Source organism: Melospiza melodia, chromosome 14 (genome assembly GCF_035770615.1).
Source record: "Melospiza melodia melodia isolate bMelMel2 chromosome 14, bMelMel2.pri, whole genome shotgun sequence".
Taxonomy (NCBI): Eukaryota; Metazoa; Chordata; class Aves; order Passeriformes; family Passerellidae; genus Melospiza; species Melospiza melodia.
The window spans coordinates 17,353,456-17,370,821 of record NC_086207.1 but is presented as its reverse complement, the minus strand read 5'-3'; the positions used below and the strand labels follow the sequence as shown (position 1 = coordinate 17,370,821).

At 64.1% G+C, this 17,366-nt stretch overlaps 1 protein-coding gene across 1 annotated transcript; it reads left to right on the top strand.

Annotated features, from left to right (window-relative positions):
• The first annotated feature begins 9,104 nt into the window (after positions 1-9,104).
• RNF44 (ring finger protein 44) lies at positions 9,105-15,780 on the top strand. The gene is given in 15 exon segments (XM_063168971.1): positions 9,105-9,176; positions 9,179-9,309; positions 9,311-9,436; positions 9,438-9,492; positions 9,494-9,542; positions 12,103-12,283; positions 12,682-12,898; positions 13,384-13,551; positions 13,724-13,900; positions 14,081-14,242; positions 14,320-14,444; positions 14,597-14,684; positions 14,826-14,947; positions 15,038-15,137; positions 15,325-15,780. Coding segments are annotated over 15 exon segments (1,836 nt in total). The 3' UTR covers positions 15,388-15,780.
• The last annotated feature ends 1,586 nt before the right edge of the window (positions 15,781-17,366 follow it).

Below are 17,366 nucleotides of genomic sequence, written 5' to 3'. Positions count from 1 at the left end.
GCTCTTCGGTCTATTACGGCAGGAGGCGGCGGGCGCGCCCATCGCCGCGGCGCGGGGGGGGAGGCGGCGCTGCGCGGGGAGGGGGGGCAGCGCGGCGCGGCCGGTTCCATCGGCGCGGCGGGCGCGGGGGCGCCATGAGGCGGGGCTGAGGCCGGAGCGGGAGCGGCACCGGGACTGGCACCGGCACCGGGACGGACACGGAGCCCGGCGGGCCCGGCCGCCGCGCCATGCGAGCGGGCTGAGGGGCGGGCAGCGCCGGGGCACGGCACCGAGCGCCGGGGGCGCGCCTCCCGAAGGTACGGGGCGCGGCGGCGGCCGCAGGCCCGGGCTGTGCGGGGCAGGGCCGGGGCACCAGGGGGAGGCGGCGGGCAGGGCCCGGGGCTGGGGGAAGGGGGAGGGCGGCCCCGGGGCAGCGGGACGGGGAGGGCGGCGGGCAGGGCCCGGAGCGATGGGGCGGATGCGGGGCTGCGGGGCCCGGTGCGGCGGGCGGAGGAGCGAGCGCGGCCCGGTGCGGCGGGGGCGGCCGGGCCGGGCCCGGTGCGCGGAGGGGGCGGATTGCCGGCGCGGGCGGGGGTGGCGGCTGCCGGGGCATTGGGGTTCGGGGGAGCGGCCGTGAAGCGCAGCCAGGCCCGGTGCAGCCGCAGGGCGGTGGGAGGAGCCCCCGCTGCTGGGGAAGCCCCGCGGGGACAGGGGGGGCAGCGGGGAGGGAACCGGAGCGCGGCTGCCCGTGGGGGCTGTGCGAGCCTGCCCCGGCCGGAGCCCCTTCCTGGGGTCTCCCGCGACCCCGGCCCCGGGCGGAGTCGGGGGCTTCTGCTGAGGTGGTTGTCTGCCTTCAGTTGGGGGCTTCTGACTGGCTGTGTCCGCGTCCCGCCTGGCACCTCGCGGTGTCCCGTCCGCCGTTCCCCCGGACCCGGTAAACTGTGCCAGCTCGGGGCAAGCTCCGGTGTGGGACGGGGGACGGGAGGGAAAGTGGTGAAACTCTTCGGAAAGTTGTCCCTGGGGAGGAGGTAGGAAACAGATGAGTCCGAGGTGACGGGGTGGGGGCAGTGGCACCCGGGGTGGTGGCAGTGGCACAAGCCGTGCTGCCGGCCCGGCAGGATCTGTGCTGGCACCGCGGGCTGTGTGTGGGCCCGTGGCAGCCCTGTCCCACGGAGGACGTGTGGGACCGCGTTGTGGGCAGCTGGGATGCGCTCCAGGGTTTGCTCTCTCGGGCAGGAGTTGAGCTCTGTGGCTAGGCAGGTTTTGTTTCTCTGTCTGGGGTCAGCCCCTCTTCACAGGAGCGTGGCTCTGTTTTGTGCTGGTACCTTGTCCATCAGCTCTGCACCGGCCCCGTGCTCCAGCACAACTGGCTGTGTGTGCCTGCAGCTCCAGACATCATCCCTGTGCTTGCCTTCTGGCTGTCCTGTGCCAGTGCCCTGCTCTGTCCCTCTATCACCTGCTCCCATGTCGGCTCTGATGGCCCGGGACCTCGAGGCCGCCCTCGAGGTGGGCTCCTGTGTGCCGGGGAGATGCGCAGGGCAGGGCCCGGCGGGGCAGGTGTGTCCCCGGGGCCAGCAGGAGCCCCGGGAGGAGGAGGAGCAGCTGTCGGAGGAGAGCCGGCTGCGTCTGATGTCACTGCGGTGCATGGTGGGTAATTATGCACGTTGCAATGAAAATAATAAGGCCGGCTCCATAGTGGTGTCTAAAAATACTGCTAATGCGGAGTGCCTGCTGGGCGCCTTTGTTTGTCACCTTTGGGTGTCTGCTCTGGGGCTGGCCGGGTGCTGTCACACCCCTCGAGCAGTGGGTTAGGTTTAGCAGGTGAAATGTGAACCCTCCGTTCCCCCCCGCGTTGGGACACGGTGCCAGTGGAGACAGGGCAGGTGTTGGCATGGCAGGTGAGGCAGGAGGCACCCGTGTGTGTTTGGGAGGCTCCAGTGCCACCTCCCTGCACGCAGCCATGCAGGGAGTCCTGGTGGGATGGCAAAGCTTTGTTCCCCAGCCTTGCTTGGAGCTGGGCACTTTCCAAGTGGTGGACAGAAATCTTTCCTGATATCCCCTGGCGAGTACCAGCTGGTTTAGTACAGATCAGGATTTGGGCCCTGGTGGTGTGGTCTGTCCAGCACTGGCATTGTGTGGCCAGGGCAGAGCTCACGGAGCTGGGGCTGCCGGACCTCACCTCTGTGGTGCTGCCATGGTGTGTCCTGGCACTGACAGGACTCAGACTGTGGCAACTTGCTGCTTTCTGTGCAGAGGTGGGAGGGAGGGAGGGATATGCACCTGGAACAGAGGGCAATGATGTGATAGGTGCTGGGGGGCACCTGGGTGCTGTCCAAGGGCTGCCCAGCACTTTGATGTCCACTCCCGGGGCTCTGCCTGGATGCTCTTGGTGCAGCTGTGGCTGCTGCTGTGGCAGGCCGGCAGGGGGAAGGTGTTGTGTGTGTGGCAGGGCAGCAGCAGAGGGCTGGGAAGGGCAGGAAGCACTGAGCCCGTGTGCCTGGCTCTCAGTGACGAGTCCCTTCCGCTTTGTGTGCAGGGAGGTCACAGAGGTGGCGGCTGCTCTTGGTTCCCAGCTGGTGCTTGTGGTGGGCTCTGGCTCCAGCTGTCAGCTGTGGGAGCTGAGCCTTGTCCCTGTGCACTGTGCAGCAATCAGGGAGATGTCACCCTGATGGCATGCTGGGCTGCTTCACCTTTAGGGGCACGGCTGCGTTCTTGGGGCCCTTCAGGAGAGGGAGCGTCGCTGCTGCCTCTGTTCTTGCCAGGTGCTCACTCCCACCTCTGAAGCCACGCATGGCAGTGGTGTCCCCTGAGCAGTGAAACACACTGTCCCTGCCTGCTGGGCTGTGTGGCTCCCTTTGGTGAGTGAGGAACAAGGAATGGGCTGGGAGACTTTGTGAATCCCATTGATCCACACCATGGAAGCTGCATGTTTGCATCTGCCCGTCCAGGACCAGGGCCCTGTGAGGGGAATTGATCAAGCTGTAAAACCTAGAGCCAGCTAATGAAATAGGGACTATAGATTTTTATTTTAAATGGAAGAGAGTTTAGGAGAGATTTAATTATCCTTGGTTTATGGACCTGTTAGAGGAATGAAATAACAGCTGGCAGGTAAGGGCTGGGCTTCATCTTGCATCACTTTTCTCTCAGGTTTGTCTGCGGAACTGCCCAAGTCCTGCCACCCAGGGTAGAGTAGGGAATGATGTGAAGTCACTTGGAGCAGAGTTAGACAGAGTCCTGCTTATCCTGCTGGGTGTCCCTGCTTCCTGCTGGGAGTGCATGTGCTGAAATAGCAGAGGGGCTGACCCTGGCAATTGGGGCTGGTGTAAGAACAGCTGTCCTTGGTCCCTGGGGCTTGGTGTGGGGCAGTCCTTGTGCTCGTGGACAGCAGAGAGTTTGGGAGCCCTGTACTGTCTGGGCTGTCTCCCTGTAGGTGTCATTTCCTGGGGCTGTGGGCACTGAGCTCTCACTGACGCTCGCGTACCTGCGCAGTGTGTGGAGTTTGTAAGGGAGAGCTGCAGAGCGCTGGGATTTGCTGGGCTCAGCTGTGTGTTGGACACGAGCTGTAACGCTGTCACTACAGCCACTCCTCCTGTGTGCATCCACTCCACCGTCACGTGGGGCTGCCCTCGGGGCACGGCTCGGTGCTGGTGGCAGGCGGCACCGCGCTGGCTCTCGGCAGAAAAGCCTGGCTCCCGGATGCTTTTGGGGTTTTCACCCCTTTATTGAGGAGCTGGGACACAACATTCTCCCACGATCCCGTGGCTCCATGCTTGGACCAGTCTGGAGAAGCATGGTTTGTCACCTGCTGTGTGTGGGTAATTGGTTGGCCAAGGGGTTTGTGTACCCACCTTGCAGGCACGGCATGTAGGGTGCCAGTCTGATTGTCCAGAGGCTGCTAAAACATCCGAGGAAGCTGCTGGTGCTGGGGAGCTCTGCCAGAGCCCTCTGACATTGATACAGGAACTTGGGAGAGCCAAGCCCTGTGGTCATGGAGCTGCATGAGGATGTTGCGTGGCTCCCTGAGACAGGTCAGTTCCCGAGGGGAGCAGTGTGGGTCTGTGCTGTCAGCTCACAAGGGTGTTGGGAGAAGTCAGCCTGCTGACTCTCTGGGCAGCAGAGCTGCACCATGGTGCTTATCCTTTCCTCCACCCTTGCACCTGCAAGTCCTCAGCATTTCAGGGCAGGAGCTGTTTCCTGGAGGGCACAAGCAGACCATGGGTCCCATGTCCAGTGTGGCATGTCTGGGTTTTCTGGAGTGGGGTGGTTTGGGAGGGCTCCACACTTTGCTCTGTGCATGGCAGAGCGTGAGGTTGAGCAGTGTCCCCAACAAACAGCGCTCGTTGCAGGCCTTGGGAATATTGTTTTCTAGCTGCAGGCTGGTCCCTGGAGACCTGCTCTCACTGGCTGCAGAGCTGTAGTTCTGGGTCTTCCTTGGTTACCCTGGAAAGTAGGATTTTAGCTCAGCCATGCAGAGCAGAGGACTGGCCTGCAGTACTGTGTGTTAGGAGCTGCTTTCTCTCGGGTGAGCCTGTGTCCTGGTGATCCAGGCCTCTGGCATCTCTCACTGTTGCCCCTGGGAAGGGAGGGCCACGTTCTGGTCCTCCTTCCCCCGAGCCTGGCAGTGCTGAGGCGCGGTCCCCTCCAGCAGGTTGTCTTTCCCCTGCTGGGCTGGTGGGGCTCCCTAGCTGTATTTGCATTTTGAGACAAGTGTCTTAGTTGGTTTTCTCTCCATGCCTGTGCTTTGGGAAAGTGGTGAACAATAAAAATCTGCCGTTGAGAGCTGTAGCAGAGGTCAGGCAGCTCCTGTGCCCCAGGCTGCTCTCTTGTCACCGCAGTTGCGCTTTGTGCGCGGGGGCTGTCAGCTTGAAAGTCGTGTTTTTGTTCTTAAAACCAACCTCAGGCTCTGGTCTGGGGTTTTCTGAGTGATGTACAGGGACATATTGCAGCAAACCTCCTCTGCACTTAAGGTAGTGGTCACTCCCTGTTTTGGTGCATCTTATAAGCAGCCTCTTGGCAAATTTTTAATCAAGGACAAAGGAGGGTAAATGGTTGCTGAAAATCCTGAGTTTCTCTGAGCTCCTTTCTGAAAATGATCGTTGCAGGTTGTCCGTGTCCCTGCAGGCTTCTTAAAATGCAAAACAAACCACCCAGCCCAACTTCCTATCACTAGCGCTTTCAAGAGACGCTTCGTTTTGCTGAGTGGTAACGAAGCTGCTCTTTGCCATCCTCCAGCTCCTGCCTCTGCCTGTGTCCCTTTGTAGGAGCTGCTCTGACCGAGAGCAGTGGGGAAGGTGTCTGGAGCCTGGCCCCTCCTACCCTTGGCCACTCACCTGGCAGATGCCATTAACACTGTCCACAGCCTGTAGACAGCAGGCTGGACTCAGAGAGATACTTGTGGAGCAGTGACAGATGAGCTGGGGGACTCCAGGGATGCTGTGTGGGGAAAGGAAAGACGGGTGATCCCTCCTCCCTGTGCTGGCTCTGTCCCAGGAGAGATTGGGTCTGGTTTAGGAAAGGGCTGTCTGAAATGAGAACTTAAAGTGAAGGGCAGAGGAGTGTGGAGTCCTGAAAAGCAGCATCTTGTAGTAGGAAGGAAAGGAAGGACCAGGGAGTCTACCCAGGCAGCAGGTTGGCGATGGACATGGTGGCATTTGCTCTTTTCCTCCCACCCATGTGCAACTGCACTGTGGAAGTGGCTGCTGCAGGATGCCTGGACAGACAGAGGTGTGTGTAGTTCAGCATGCTTCTGTTCAGGGCAGAAGAGGCCACCCAGGAGAGAGGAGGACACAACCCATTCCTTGGTGCTGCTGAGCTACAGAGGTGGCCAAGCTGGACTCGGTTGCTGCACCTGCAGCCTTCTGGTCATGCTATTCAGGTTGTGCTGGTGTTTCTAGGGCAAAGGAAGGAAGGTGGAGATCTCTGCAGATTATTTACCCTGTTCTAAGGAAATGAAGGCTTGTTGCAAGCTTACTGTTTATCTGTGCTCACTCTGCTTTGAACTTGCTGGATGGTGTCAGTTGGGGTAGGTGTCAGGTGTGGATGCTGCCTCTGAGGTCCTGGCTTGCTACAGGCTCTGGCTCAGGGGAGGAAGGTGCTGCTGGTTCTCCCTCTGCAGTGCAGCTCAGCCATGCTATTAGACATCAGAGAATCCACGTGGGAGAGATCGACAGGAAACTGGGCGTTATCAGTTCCGCTGCCTGTGCAGCTACTCGCTCCTCATGTCAGCATCCTCCACGTGTGTGTGGCTGGAGGCGTTTGATGGGAGTGCTGTCAGCCCGGGGGTGGGAGTGGGTGGTGTGTGATCATGGCAGAGGCGTCCTGCCTCCACTGCCAGTGAACTCAGCTCCACCCGGTGTGTGGAGCAGGGAGGGAGCTCCTTCCTCCCCCATCTCCATAGTGGAGAAGCGTTTCACCCTGCTGATATTGGGGTGTCCCATGTCCCCTGGTGCTTGTGTTGGGCCTTGGATAGGGTAGGGACACTCCCACTGCTGCTCCCTCCCTACAGTCTGAGAGCTTCTGTGTTCTTGGTGACAGTTTCTTCAGGCTTTTCTTCTGGGCCCTGGGGAGAAAAGAGTAAGATCTGGTGTCTCTTTCTCTCCCTGGACTTGTGTGAGAGGCCCAGGAGAGTGTGGAGACGAAGCATTGGCATGCTGAGTGTTGGGGAAAGCACAGGGCAGACCAAGCCTCCAGTGGGAGATGTGCTCTCACCACTGGATCACCCAGGCTAATCCTGTGTCAGACCTGACCTATATATGGGGCGAGGGAGGTGGCATGTCTGTGGCAGCAGATGGTCTCTTAAAGAGCCTGGGCTCAGGGAGACTTTGTCCTGCTGGCCCCTGGCTACCCTGAAGAAAAGGATGGGCCACCTGTCGGCTGTAGAGCATCCAGGTTCAGCCTGAGCAGCCCCTGCACACAGGGAGCTATCTAAAGCTGACGGGCTGTCCCACTCACCAGGGGTGTCACAGGTCTCTGTGGCTGCACTGGGATCGCTTGTCCTGGCCCAGAAGCATTGACCAGCCTTACCAGCCTTGCTGTAGCTTCCTTTGGGCCCCTCACATGGCTTTTCAGGCAGAGCTCTGTGCCCGGGACAGTGTGATGTGGGGGTCTGCGTGCATGGCTGTGTCCCTGAGACAGTGTGGGCAGAGCTGTTGCCACATGCTCTGATCCTGTGGCTGGATGTGTGGTGCCCCATCCTCACTGGGCACAGCCATGTGCAGCGTGGCTGTGCCAGGGGAATGATCCAGCCTGGCTGGGCAGGGAGCGTGAGCAGCGTGTGAGCTGTGTCCCATCGATGGCTTCTCCTGATGCCTCCTGAGGACATCGATAGCTGCTGCCCACGGGGAAGCTGGTGCTGCTGGAGCGGGTCTGCAGGGAGTGTCTGCACAGATATCCACCATCTGTGGCCTCTGCCTGCTGCCGCTGCTCTGCCCAGGATCAGACCAGGTCCTGGCAGTCTTGTGAAGGTGCAGTGCTGCCTCTGCCCACAAACAATGGCAAGGTCAAAGGACAGAATGCTGTTTTCCTTCTCTTCCCTGTAGTTCCCCAGCTCCTGAAGCAAAGAGGCTGTAGTGGAACAGACCTGGAGGGTGGTTGTTCAGGTTTGGGCTGATTCAATCCTTTGGCTCTTCCTGCTGGAGTTCTTGCCTGAGTGCGTGGCTCTGACACCATCATAGCTCTGCCCTGCTGTGGTGCCTTCCTGTCCTGTGTGTCCCCTACCATGGGGACAGAAGCAGTTGGCTGTGGTGCTGCTGACAGTCATGGTAGAGCGATCTTGCCCCAGAATGCTCTGTGTCCTGGAGGATCCTTGAGCCTGGTGTAGTTCCTCCTGCACACCTGGATTTGGGGTGAAGAGGTGAGAGCCTGGAGAGGGGCCTGAAGGGACCTGGGCACAGGGCTGGAATCGAGCAAAGCTGAATCCGACTGCTCATGGCAACAACGAGCTACTGAATTGTTAAATCGTCAATCTGAGGTTTTCTTTGAAAGGGGTGATGCTACAAATTAATTAGCTCCCTTTTGGTTGTTAGCACTTTAAAGCCCAGCTGTCAGGGGAGGGCTGGTTTATAGGCATTACATCAGGGCTGCCGGCTGGCTCGCTCGCCTACCTGGGAATTTCTAAGTGTGCGTTGTAACCGGGGGAAATTTGGCTCGGATGCAGCATCTGGCGCTCAGCGAAGCTGCTGCGATGTGCTGTCCTGAGCACGGGGATTTGACTGGTGCCTGAGCGGTGCTGCTGGGGCACACGGGGAGCCGGTGGCTCGGCCTCTCGGTGTGCAGCTCCCGGGGAGCCGCTGGCTCGGCCTCTCGGTGTGCAGCTCCCGGGGAGCCGCTGGCTCGGCCTCTCGGTGTGCAGCTCCCGGGGAGCCGCTGGCTCGGCCTCTCGGTGTGCAGCTCCCGGGGAGCCGCTGGCTCGGCCTCTCGGTGTGCAGCTCCCGGGGAGCCGCTGGCTCGGCCTCTCGGTGTGCAGCTCCCGGGGAGCCGCTGGCTCGGCCTCTCGGTGTGCAGCTCCCGGGGAGCCGGTGGCTCGGCCTCTCGGTGTGCAGCTCTCAGCGTCAGCCACCAGCCGGGTGACTTGCTCAGGTGAGCTGGAAGTGTGCAGATGGTCCGAGTAGTTCCTGCTTCTTGCTTAATTAATGTGAGAGAATAGGAGGCGTTTCTGAAGCAAAAGGGGCTTTTCTGGTGCGTAAAAGTTTGACCTGGCCACCGATGCTGTGGGAGAGCTGTCGGTGCGGGCAAAGGGTTCGATGTCCTAAGCGGGACCGGAGTAGCTCCTCCACGCTCCCGTCCGAGCGCAGAAGGTGCTGGGGAGCCGAGGCCCTGCTTCCCCACCCCTGTGCCCACCAGCACAGAAGCACGGTGACTTCCGGGCACAGGGGACTGCCGTTCCCGCGGCCCACCGGGCCCACGGAGCTGCCAGCCCGGTGAGCAGGGGCCCGGGAGCGATGCGGAGGCACGGCCGCAGGTACGGTGCCACCAGCCTTAGGGGCTGTCGCAGCGGGGCGAGGTGGCCGGTAGCGGCACCAGGCCACTTGGGCCGGGCGGTGCGTGCCCGGTGCCCTCGGCTGTGGGCCCAGCCCGGTGGTTCCGGCCGGGGGTCGCTGCCCCGCGTGGCGGCCCCGCGCTCCAAGATGGCTGCGGACCGTGACACGCCTGGTCACGTGGGACGCGCGCGCGCCGCGCCGCCCGCCCCCCCCCCCCCCCCCCCCGGTGCCCCCGGCCGCCCCCCTCCGCCCCCCCGCGCCAGCCGCGCGCGCCCCCGGTGCCCCCGAGCGCCGTGACTCGGTCCGGTGCCTCCCGCCGCTTCTTAAAGGGACAGGAGCCCCCCGCGCACCCCGGCCCGCCGCGGCCGCCCCGCGCCGCGGAAAACAAAGAGGCACCGGAAACAGCGGCGGCGGGGAGGGGGCCGGCCCGGCGGGAGGCGGGCGGGAGGGAGGGAGGGGAGGGCCGGCGGCGGGCCGGCGGGGGGGGCAGGCCCGGGCCCGGCGTCGGCGAACAAAGAGCGGCGGGAGGGAGGGGGCGGGGGCGCCGCAGCGGCACCGGAGCGGCGGCCCAGGCCATCGGTGCAGGTACGTGCGGGCCGGGGGGGGCGGGAGCGGGGCGGGGGCGGGGGCCGCCCCCCGGACCCCCGACGGCACCTGCCCCGGGCGGCGGCGGCGGGGTCCGGCGGCCGCCTTTGTTATTGCTTTTGTTTGGCGCCGAGCACATGGCCCCGGAGCGGCCGCTCTTAAAGCCACAGATCCGCACCGGCACCGGCGGGGTTCCGCGGCGGGGGGCGCGGGCTGGGTGCGCTCCCGGCTGCCGTGGCCGCGGTGCCTCCCCGGGGTGCTGCACGGCGGGGCGCTCCGTCCGTGCGCTCCGGGATGCGCTGCTCGCCCCGCCGTGCGCCGCCGTCCCGGACACCGAGGGTCGGGTGCGGGTCGGGTCTGGAGTGGGCTTGGGAGTCGGGGTCGGCCTTCCGAAGGGGCTGCCGGTGCGGCGGGGCCAGCGGTGACCCCGCTCCCGGGGGAGCTGGCGGCGCCCGCCTGGGAGCGGCGGGGAAGGGGCTCCGGGGGTGCCGGGACGGAGCCGGCGGTGGGTGGCAGCGGGGCGGCAGGACCCCCGGGGCGGGCGGCTCCCCGGCAGCCCCGGAGCCCGGCTCTGCCCGAGCAGATGGCACCGGGCGTGAGCGCTGGCGCGCTGCTAACTTTGTTCTCGGCGGGGCTCGGGAGCCGCCTCCCCCCGCCCCTCCGAGGGGCTGCGGGACCGCCATCCCCTTCCTTTCGGAGCCGCGGTGCCCTCCGCGGGGTCACGGTCACCCTGCTCGGCGTGACCGCTGGCTTCCAGCCGCGGGTGCGGGGGGACCCGGGTGTGCCCGCCTGGGACAGGAGGGTGGGCACCTCGCGGGTGCTGCTGGTGGCAGGACCGGGGCCGGGCCAGCGCTGTCCCGCAAGTCGGGGGTGCCGTCCTGCCTCGGGTGCCGTGCTGGGTTCCAGGAGCGCAGGCAGCCCTCCGCTCTGGAGGTCCCAGAACAGGCGAGCCCCTGCATGGCTTCACTGTTACTCTGTGGACGTGCTGCCCATCCCCAAGCCCATTGCTGTGGTGCGTGGTCTGGAAGGTGCCCGCTGGATCGCACAGGACCTTGGCACCACGTGTGCTCCGAGAGTGAGGATGTGGAACTGGAAGCGGTAACACCTCAGGGAGGCTTCAGAGTGGGGCTGAACCTGGGTTATTGCTGCATTCTGGCTGCCAGCCCACTCAGGGGCATATTGCAGCTGGGCAGAGCTTTGAGGTGGGCAGAATAAACTCCCCGTGGAAGGAACCTCCTGGGCAGGCACACTCCCTTCCCTGGTGACAGTCACAGACAGGTTCCGGGAGGGCTCAGCCTGTGGCTTTTGCTTTTCTTCTTCCTTTTTCCTACCAAAACAAAGAGAGAAATGTGCTTTCAGCTTCCACAGTAGTGTGGAGATGAAGGTGAGATTAAGAAGAGACTTGTGTGTGGCACAGGACTTGTCCCAGTGGTTGTTGATACCCATCACCCAAAAGTGACATTGCAGCTTCTCTCTGCTGGGCTGAGATCCCCGTGCTAAGCAGCATTCCCCAGGCTCCAGGTCCCCCGAGTGTCTTTCCTGTCCCGGGTGTGTCTTTGCCATGGGCACTGAGGAGGAGGTGGAGCTGAAGAAGCTTTGGGGGGGACCTCACCAGCCTGCAGTGAGCTGGATTTAGGGGTGTGTGGTGCCAAGGCCGTGCTGCTGCCGTGTGCTGGCCTGACCTGATGCTGTGGAAGCTGAAGATGCTGGGCACTGGAAGGGTACCCAGGGAGGCTCTTGGGTACACATGGAGGCAAGGAAGGCTGTTTTGGGACCTGGAAAGCAGAGCCTGGGGAAGCCCAGCCCCAAATGCAGGTGTCTCCTATGTGCAGTGCCAGGGTTGTTTTGGGCTGGGAGGGGCTCTGGTGCAGGAGCACCAGTCAGCCTGGGTGCAGGAGGGGAGATGGGGCAGGGCCAGGGCAGTGTTCCCACTGTCCCACTGCCTTGGGGAGCATCTGGGGGAGCAGAGCTGCCTCCATGGCTTCAGCACAGCCCATGCTGTCCCCTGCTCTGTGGGGATGTGTGGCTGCGCCCTGTTTGCAGCAGGGAGTTGACAGAGAGGGGCCATGAGCCCTGCTGCCACCACCAGCCCCTGTGCTGGTCACTGGGGTAGCAGTGTCACTCCAGAGCAGGATGTGCAGGAGCTCAGCAACAAAGAGCACCCCCCAGAGCAGCATCAGGGACCTGCTGGGAACTCCCCATGCCATGCTTAGGTTCCCTGTTGGCCGGTGAGCAGGCTGGGATGCTGCCACAGCCACTGGGCTCTTCATCATTTTCTTTCCTCTGTGCCAAAAATAAGTGCAAAAATAAGGCTCTCTCTCTCTCTCTCTCTTTGTGTTGTGCATGGGAGGTGACTCTGGCCATGAAGAGGAGGAACAGTAACAAGGGAGTTGGGAACAGGCTCTTCCTAGCCCCTCTCAGGGCCATATGCAGCCCCGGGAGATGGGGTGGGTGGAGGAGCAGCAAGAGCTGCAGCTGTCAGCTCCGCCATCCTTGTGAGGATGGAGCAGCAGCCTGAGCGGTGGCGGGACAGTGCCCTGACCCGCTGTCCCTCTTGCAGAGTCCAAGGTGCTGGTGCGTGTCCCTGCCTGGAGCCCGAGGTCCCGCGTGCCCACCCGCCTCCCGACGTCACCAATGCGACCATGGGAACTGGCAGTGAATAGGCGGCCGCCCTCTGCCCCCTTTGCCCAGCGCCGTTTCTCGGGGGGACCCTGCAGCAGCCCCGACCACCTCCGGCGCAGGTACGGGCTGCAGGGCCGCGTGGAGCCCGTCCCCCGTGCGCGCGGGGCTGCGGGGCGGCGGGGCGGCTCTCTGCTCCTGCTGGGGCAAGGCACCGGCTGGCTCCCAGCGGGCCGTGGGGGGACCCACTGGCAGGGAAGCAGATCCACCTGGCCCAAATGAGGGGTCCCTGGGGAGCAGGGGTGCTTTTTGTGTTGCGGACACGGAGAGGGCGCTTGCAGGGTGAGCAGAGAAGCCGGTTCTGGAGCTGTCCAGCCTGACGTGGCCCGGTACAATGCCCTGAGTATGTCACCCTGGGCACTGGGCTGATCATCCTGTAGCCATCCTGCCCGGGGCTGTGGTGCCCCTCTGGCCTGGGGGGTCACTCCTGCTCTGTTTCTCTCCTGCGGTGGCCCCGCAGCCCCTCTGCCAGGCGTCAGTGGGGACGACGCGATCGACCTCTGGCAACCCTGCTGGGCCAGGATGAGCCCCAGGTGCACCCTGCCTTCCCCCAGCAGCCGCACGTCCCTGTAGATGAGCCCCGCGCCTACGCTCTTGCCAGCACGCCGCCACGAATGCTTCACCCAGCCGCTCACCCACCCCACCAGAACCCATTCATGGTGGATCTGCATGACCAGGTAGGTGCTGCAGCCCCCAGCCCCACTCCTGAGTGTGATCCTGGGGGCTGTTGTCTGGAGTGGTGACTTGTCCTTGGGTCCCCTCTGGCCACTTGCTGCTGGGATCACCCAGCCCTGAGCCTGCTGGTGCTCTGGTTCTCTGAGATTTAAATCTTGGGGTCCCTCTGCCTTCTGGGGATGTCCAGGGTGGTCCCTGCTCCCAGGGGCTGGGCACAGTCCCCTTGTAGGGTTGTTCATGTGACAACTGTCATCATAATCCATGGTAATGGTGGTTACACAGCCTGTCTGTGTGGAAGAAAGAAGGGCTCAAAACTCCCTCAAGTTGAGCCCTCACTCAGCCCGTTCCTCTGGCCACACCAGCAGGATGGGCATGCAGGTGTTTTGTCCCAGTGCTGAGTGCCCAGTGTCCTGCTGTGACCCTGTCAGGACAGGGACAGCTCAGACAGGGCTGTGCCCTGACTGTGCCCTCGGCCCCTTGTCCTTAGGTGCACCAGGGACCTGTCCCTCTCTCCTACACGGTTACCACCGTAACGACGCAAGGCTTCCCCATCCACGCTGGCCAGCACATCCCTGGGTGCAGCACCCAGCAGCTCCCAGCATGCTCAGTGATGTTCAGCGGACAGCACTACCCGCTCTGCTGCCTCCCACCCCCGGTGAGTCACAGCGGGGGACGCCCGGGGACAGCCTGGGCCGTGAGTGCCCAGAGTCCTCTGGGTACCCAGGCCCACTGTAGTGCAAGTTTCTGGGAGCACAGGGTCCTTTGGAGGCCCTGGGGAGGGGGCAGGGGTGTCTGACCCTTGTTTTTCTCTCTGTCTCTCCCCACAGCTGATTCAGGCATGTGCCATGCAACAACTTCCCGTCTCCTACCAGACATTCCCCCCCATCATCTCCAGCGACCATTACATCCTGCACCCACCCCCACCACCAGTGCCCCCCCACCAGCCGCCCCACATGGCCCCCCTGGGGCAGTTCGTACCTCTCCAAGCCCAGCATCCACGTATGGTGAGTTGGGGTGGAGGGACAACCTGGGGACATGATGCACCCACCACCTTGGTTGGGGTCTTGTCCTTCTGCAACCCCTATGGGTCTGAGCTGGGGGTGGTGGGCAGGGTGCCTCTGTCTTCATAGCATTGGGGAGGTGTAATTTGGGATGCTCCTCCCAGCCTAACTCTTTCCCCACAGCCTCTGCAGAGGATAGACAATGACGTGGACCTGCGAGGGGAGCAGCACCCCATCGCAGGCTTCACATACCCTCCGTCTCACCACGCTCCCACGCTGTCGCCCTCCATGCCGCTGCATTACCTCCCCCACGACCCGCTGCACCAAGAACTGCCATTTGGCGTGGTGAGTCCCCATCCTGGGGAGGGGTTGGGAACGCTGTGGGGCTGGCACGACTCTGAGTGCCCCATCTGTCCCTGCAGCCATACCCCCACATGATGCCCCGGCGGCTGAACACCCAGCGGTACCGGCTGCAGCAGGCGCTGCCCCCACCGCCGCCCCCTCCGCCGCCTCCTCCGTACTATCCGAGCTTCCTGCCCTATTTCCTGTGAGTACTGCTGGGGGTATTCTCGCATGTGTAGGGCAGGGGTGGCACTGTGGATGGAGGGCCACAGTGGCGCTGTGATGGCACAGGGGGCTGTGCCAGGGTGGATGTTGGGGTTTGCAGCCCCATGCTGACTGCCCTGTCCTTCCCCCCAGTTCTATGCTTCCTGTGTCGCCAACGGCCGTGGGCCCCACGATCAGCTTAGACCTGGACGTGGATGATGTGGAGATGGAGAATTATGAGGTGAGTCTGCTTGGCTTCCTCACAGTGATGAGATGGGAGAGCTGGGGGGTTTGCTGATTGCTGTGCTGGGAGGGGGAAGCCTGGAGGGAGGCTGTGCCAGAACAGGAGGTGAGCTGAGCCGGCCTCTGCATCTCCCTCCAGGCACTGCTGAACTTGGCCGAGCGGCTGGGGGAGGCCAAGCCACGGGGACTCACCAAAGCAGACATCGAGCACCTCCCGTCCTACCGCTTCAACCCTGAGAGCCACCAGTCTGAGCAGACCCTGTGAGTGAGCTCGGGGTGCACACGGGGGGCCTGGCAGGGACTGGGGGCCCTGGCTGGCAGTGGGGCTGTACTGATGGCCGCTTCCCCCAGGTGCGTCGTGTGCTTCAGCGACTTCGAGGCCCGGCAGCTTCTCCGCGTCCTGCCCTGCAACCACGAGTTCCACGCCAAGTGTGTCGACAAATGGTTAAAGGTACTGCCTGTGCCTGCTCTGGGGAGCGGGGTGGCTTCTTGGGGTGCTGTGGGTGTGGGTTGCTGCCTTTTGGGTGGCCTCAGTACCCTGCACACGCTGGGAGCTGGGGCTGAGCACCGTGCAGGATCAGCCACTCCCGGGCTGTGGTTCCAGCCTTGCTCACTTGCCCGTCTCTGGCGTCCCGCAGGCGAACCGCACGTGCCCGATCTGCCGGGCGGACGCGTCGGAGGTGCAGCGGGAGGCGGACTGAGGCTGGCGGGCGCTGTGCCGCACAATTCGCTAGAGGACAAGGACGCCGGGCTGGGGCGGGGGCTGCTGCCCGCTGCTGGGGCCTGACCCTGCGCTTACCCCCCCTCCCCAAAGCCTCTCCTCGGATGTGGTGAGCATTGAGCAGTCTGGGCTCCCGGCCAGCCCTCCTCCTCCCCGCCGGGGCACGGACTCAGCCGGACGCCTGCCCGCTGCGCTCCCAGGGCCCCGAATCGTGTTGTGCTGGAGGCGGGAGGTGCGTGGCCGTGCCCTCTGCGCTCCAAAGACGCTGTTGTTGCTCCATCACTTTCCAGGTCTTTGTACTCTCCTAGGGAATTAGTGGTTTTTCCCTTTGTCACTAATTTTTTTTTTTTTACGATAGTTTTTTTCCCCCTTATTTCCTTTTCATTTCCGTCATGTTTTTGGTTCCTTGGCCGTTTGCCCTAGGGGCACGCAGGCGGCTCCTCCCCTCAGCGTTGCTCTGGGAGGACGCGGGGAGGAGAGAGGAGGGAGCGCTGCGGGTTTGATGCCGGCAGCACCCCGGCCCCGGGGACAGCCGGAGAAGGAGGCTGGCGGAGTGTGGCCAAGGTGGGACACCAGCAACCCCGCGGCGTGGCTGGGGCAGAAAGGCAGGAACACAGGAATGCCTCTGTCCCCGCTCCTGTGCGCAGCCTGGCACGGCTCCCTCCTGCCTCGGCTGCCCCGGGGAGCCCCCCAGAGGGCTGTGGCTGCTTGGGGTGTTTCGCCAGTGGGAGGATGGTGCTGGCGCAGCCCTGGCCCCTCTCCCTGTTCATTCCCCTGTGCCTGGCCAGCGCAGCTCCCGGGGCCAGGCCGTGTGGCATCCCGCAAGGCAGCCAAGCTTGAGGAGGGGACGCCAACCCCGTCCCTAGGGCTTTGGGCGTGTGGTGTCCCCGGTGTGCTGCCCGGCCCCCGGCTCCTGCTCGTATCTCTGTCCCGACGACGTAAATCAAGGTAGCCCCGTGCCCCGTCCTGCTGGCTGGACGGCGCGGTTTCCCCGGCCGTGGGCAGCGAGGGGCCGGCTGGGCTGCGGCCCCCGGAGAGGGGGGGTTTTATTCATAACTTCGTGGAGTATTTTCAGTGCTACCCTGGCCTTGGCCCGGCTGGTGCGGGGGAAGCTGTGAGCGGTCCCCTTGCCACCGTATCCCCCTGCCCTCGCAGGCGCTGGGGGAGAAGCCGCCACGCCGCCGCCCGGCTCCATCAATCCCGCGTGGCCGTTGTTTTGCATGATTAATTAGCGAGGAGGGTGACGGGAGGCGGGGGCAGGGGTGGTGGTGAGAGCACCGCCCTCCCCTCCCGGCGCGTCGCTGACGCCTGGGAGCTTCCGAGCGGACGCCAGCCCTATGTAAATGTTCACAAATATGCATGCATGTCTGACCAGCTTGGAACGTGGTCTTGGCTACGTCTAGCCGGCTGTGGGGTGAGGGGGGTGGGGAGAGGGGTTTTTGTGCTCAGCTGATACTGCCATGCACTGTACTGCACATGTCCGCAACGCCACAGCAGGACCGTGAGACTTTCAGGGCCGTCCCCGCGGGGTCCGCGCCCGCGGCGGCGGCGTGTGCAAGGGACCGGGGCGGGAGGGGGCGCTCCCCGCGGGGCGGGGGGCAGCGCGGGGCGGGCCCCGGCGGCGGCTCGGCCGGCTGCGAGGCGAGGGGCCGGGCGGGCACGGTGGCGTTGTTCCCCGCGCTGAGGGCCAGAGGGCAGTGCCAGCCACCGTGGGCCGGCCCCGGACGCCGCCCGGTCGGGCGCGGCGGGTGGCGAGCGGTGGGGGGCTACGGGCCGGCTCCCCCTCGCCGCCCTTTCCCACCCCTCCGGCGGCCGGAGCGTTGCAGCCGAGCGCGCCGGCCCGGCGCCGCCCGCTCCGCCGTGGCGCGGGTGCCGGCACCGCTGGGCTCGGTGCCCCTTGGGCAGGACCCCGGCCCCTTCCCCGTCCCTCTCTCAGTGACAGATAACCAAAGGAGTCCC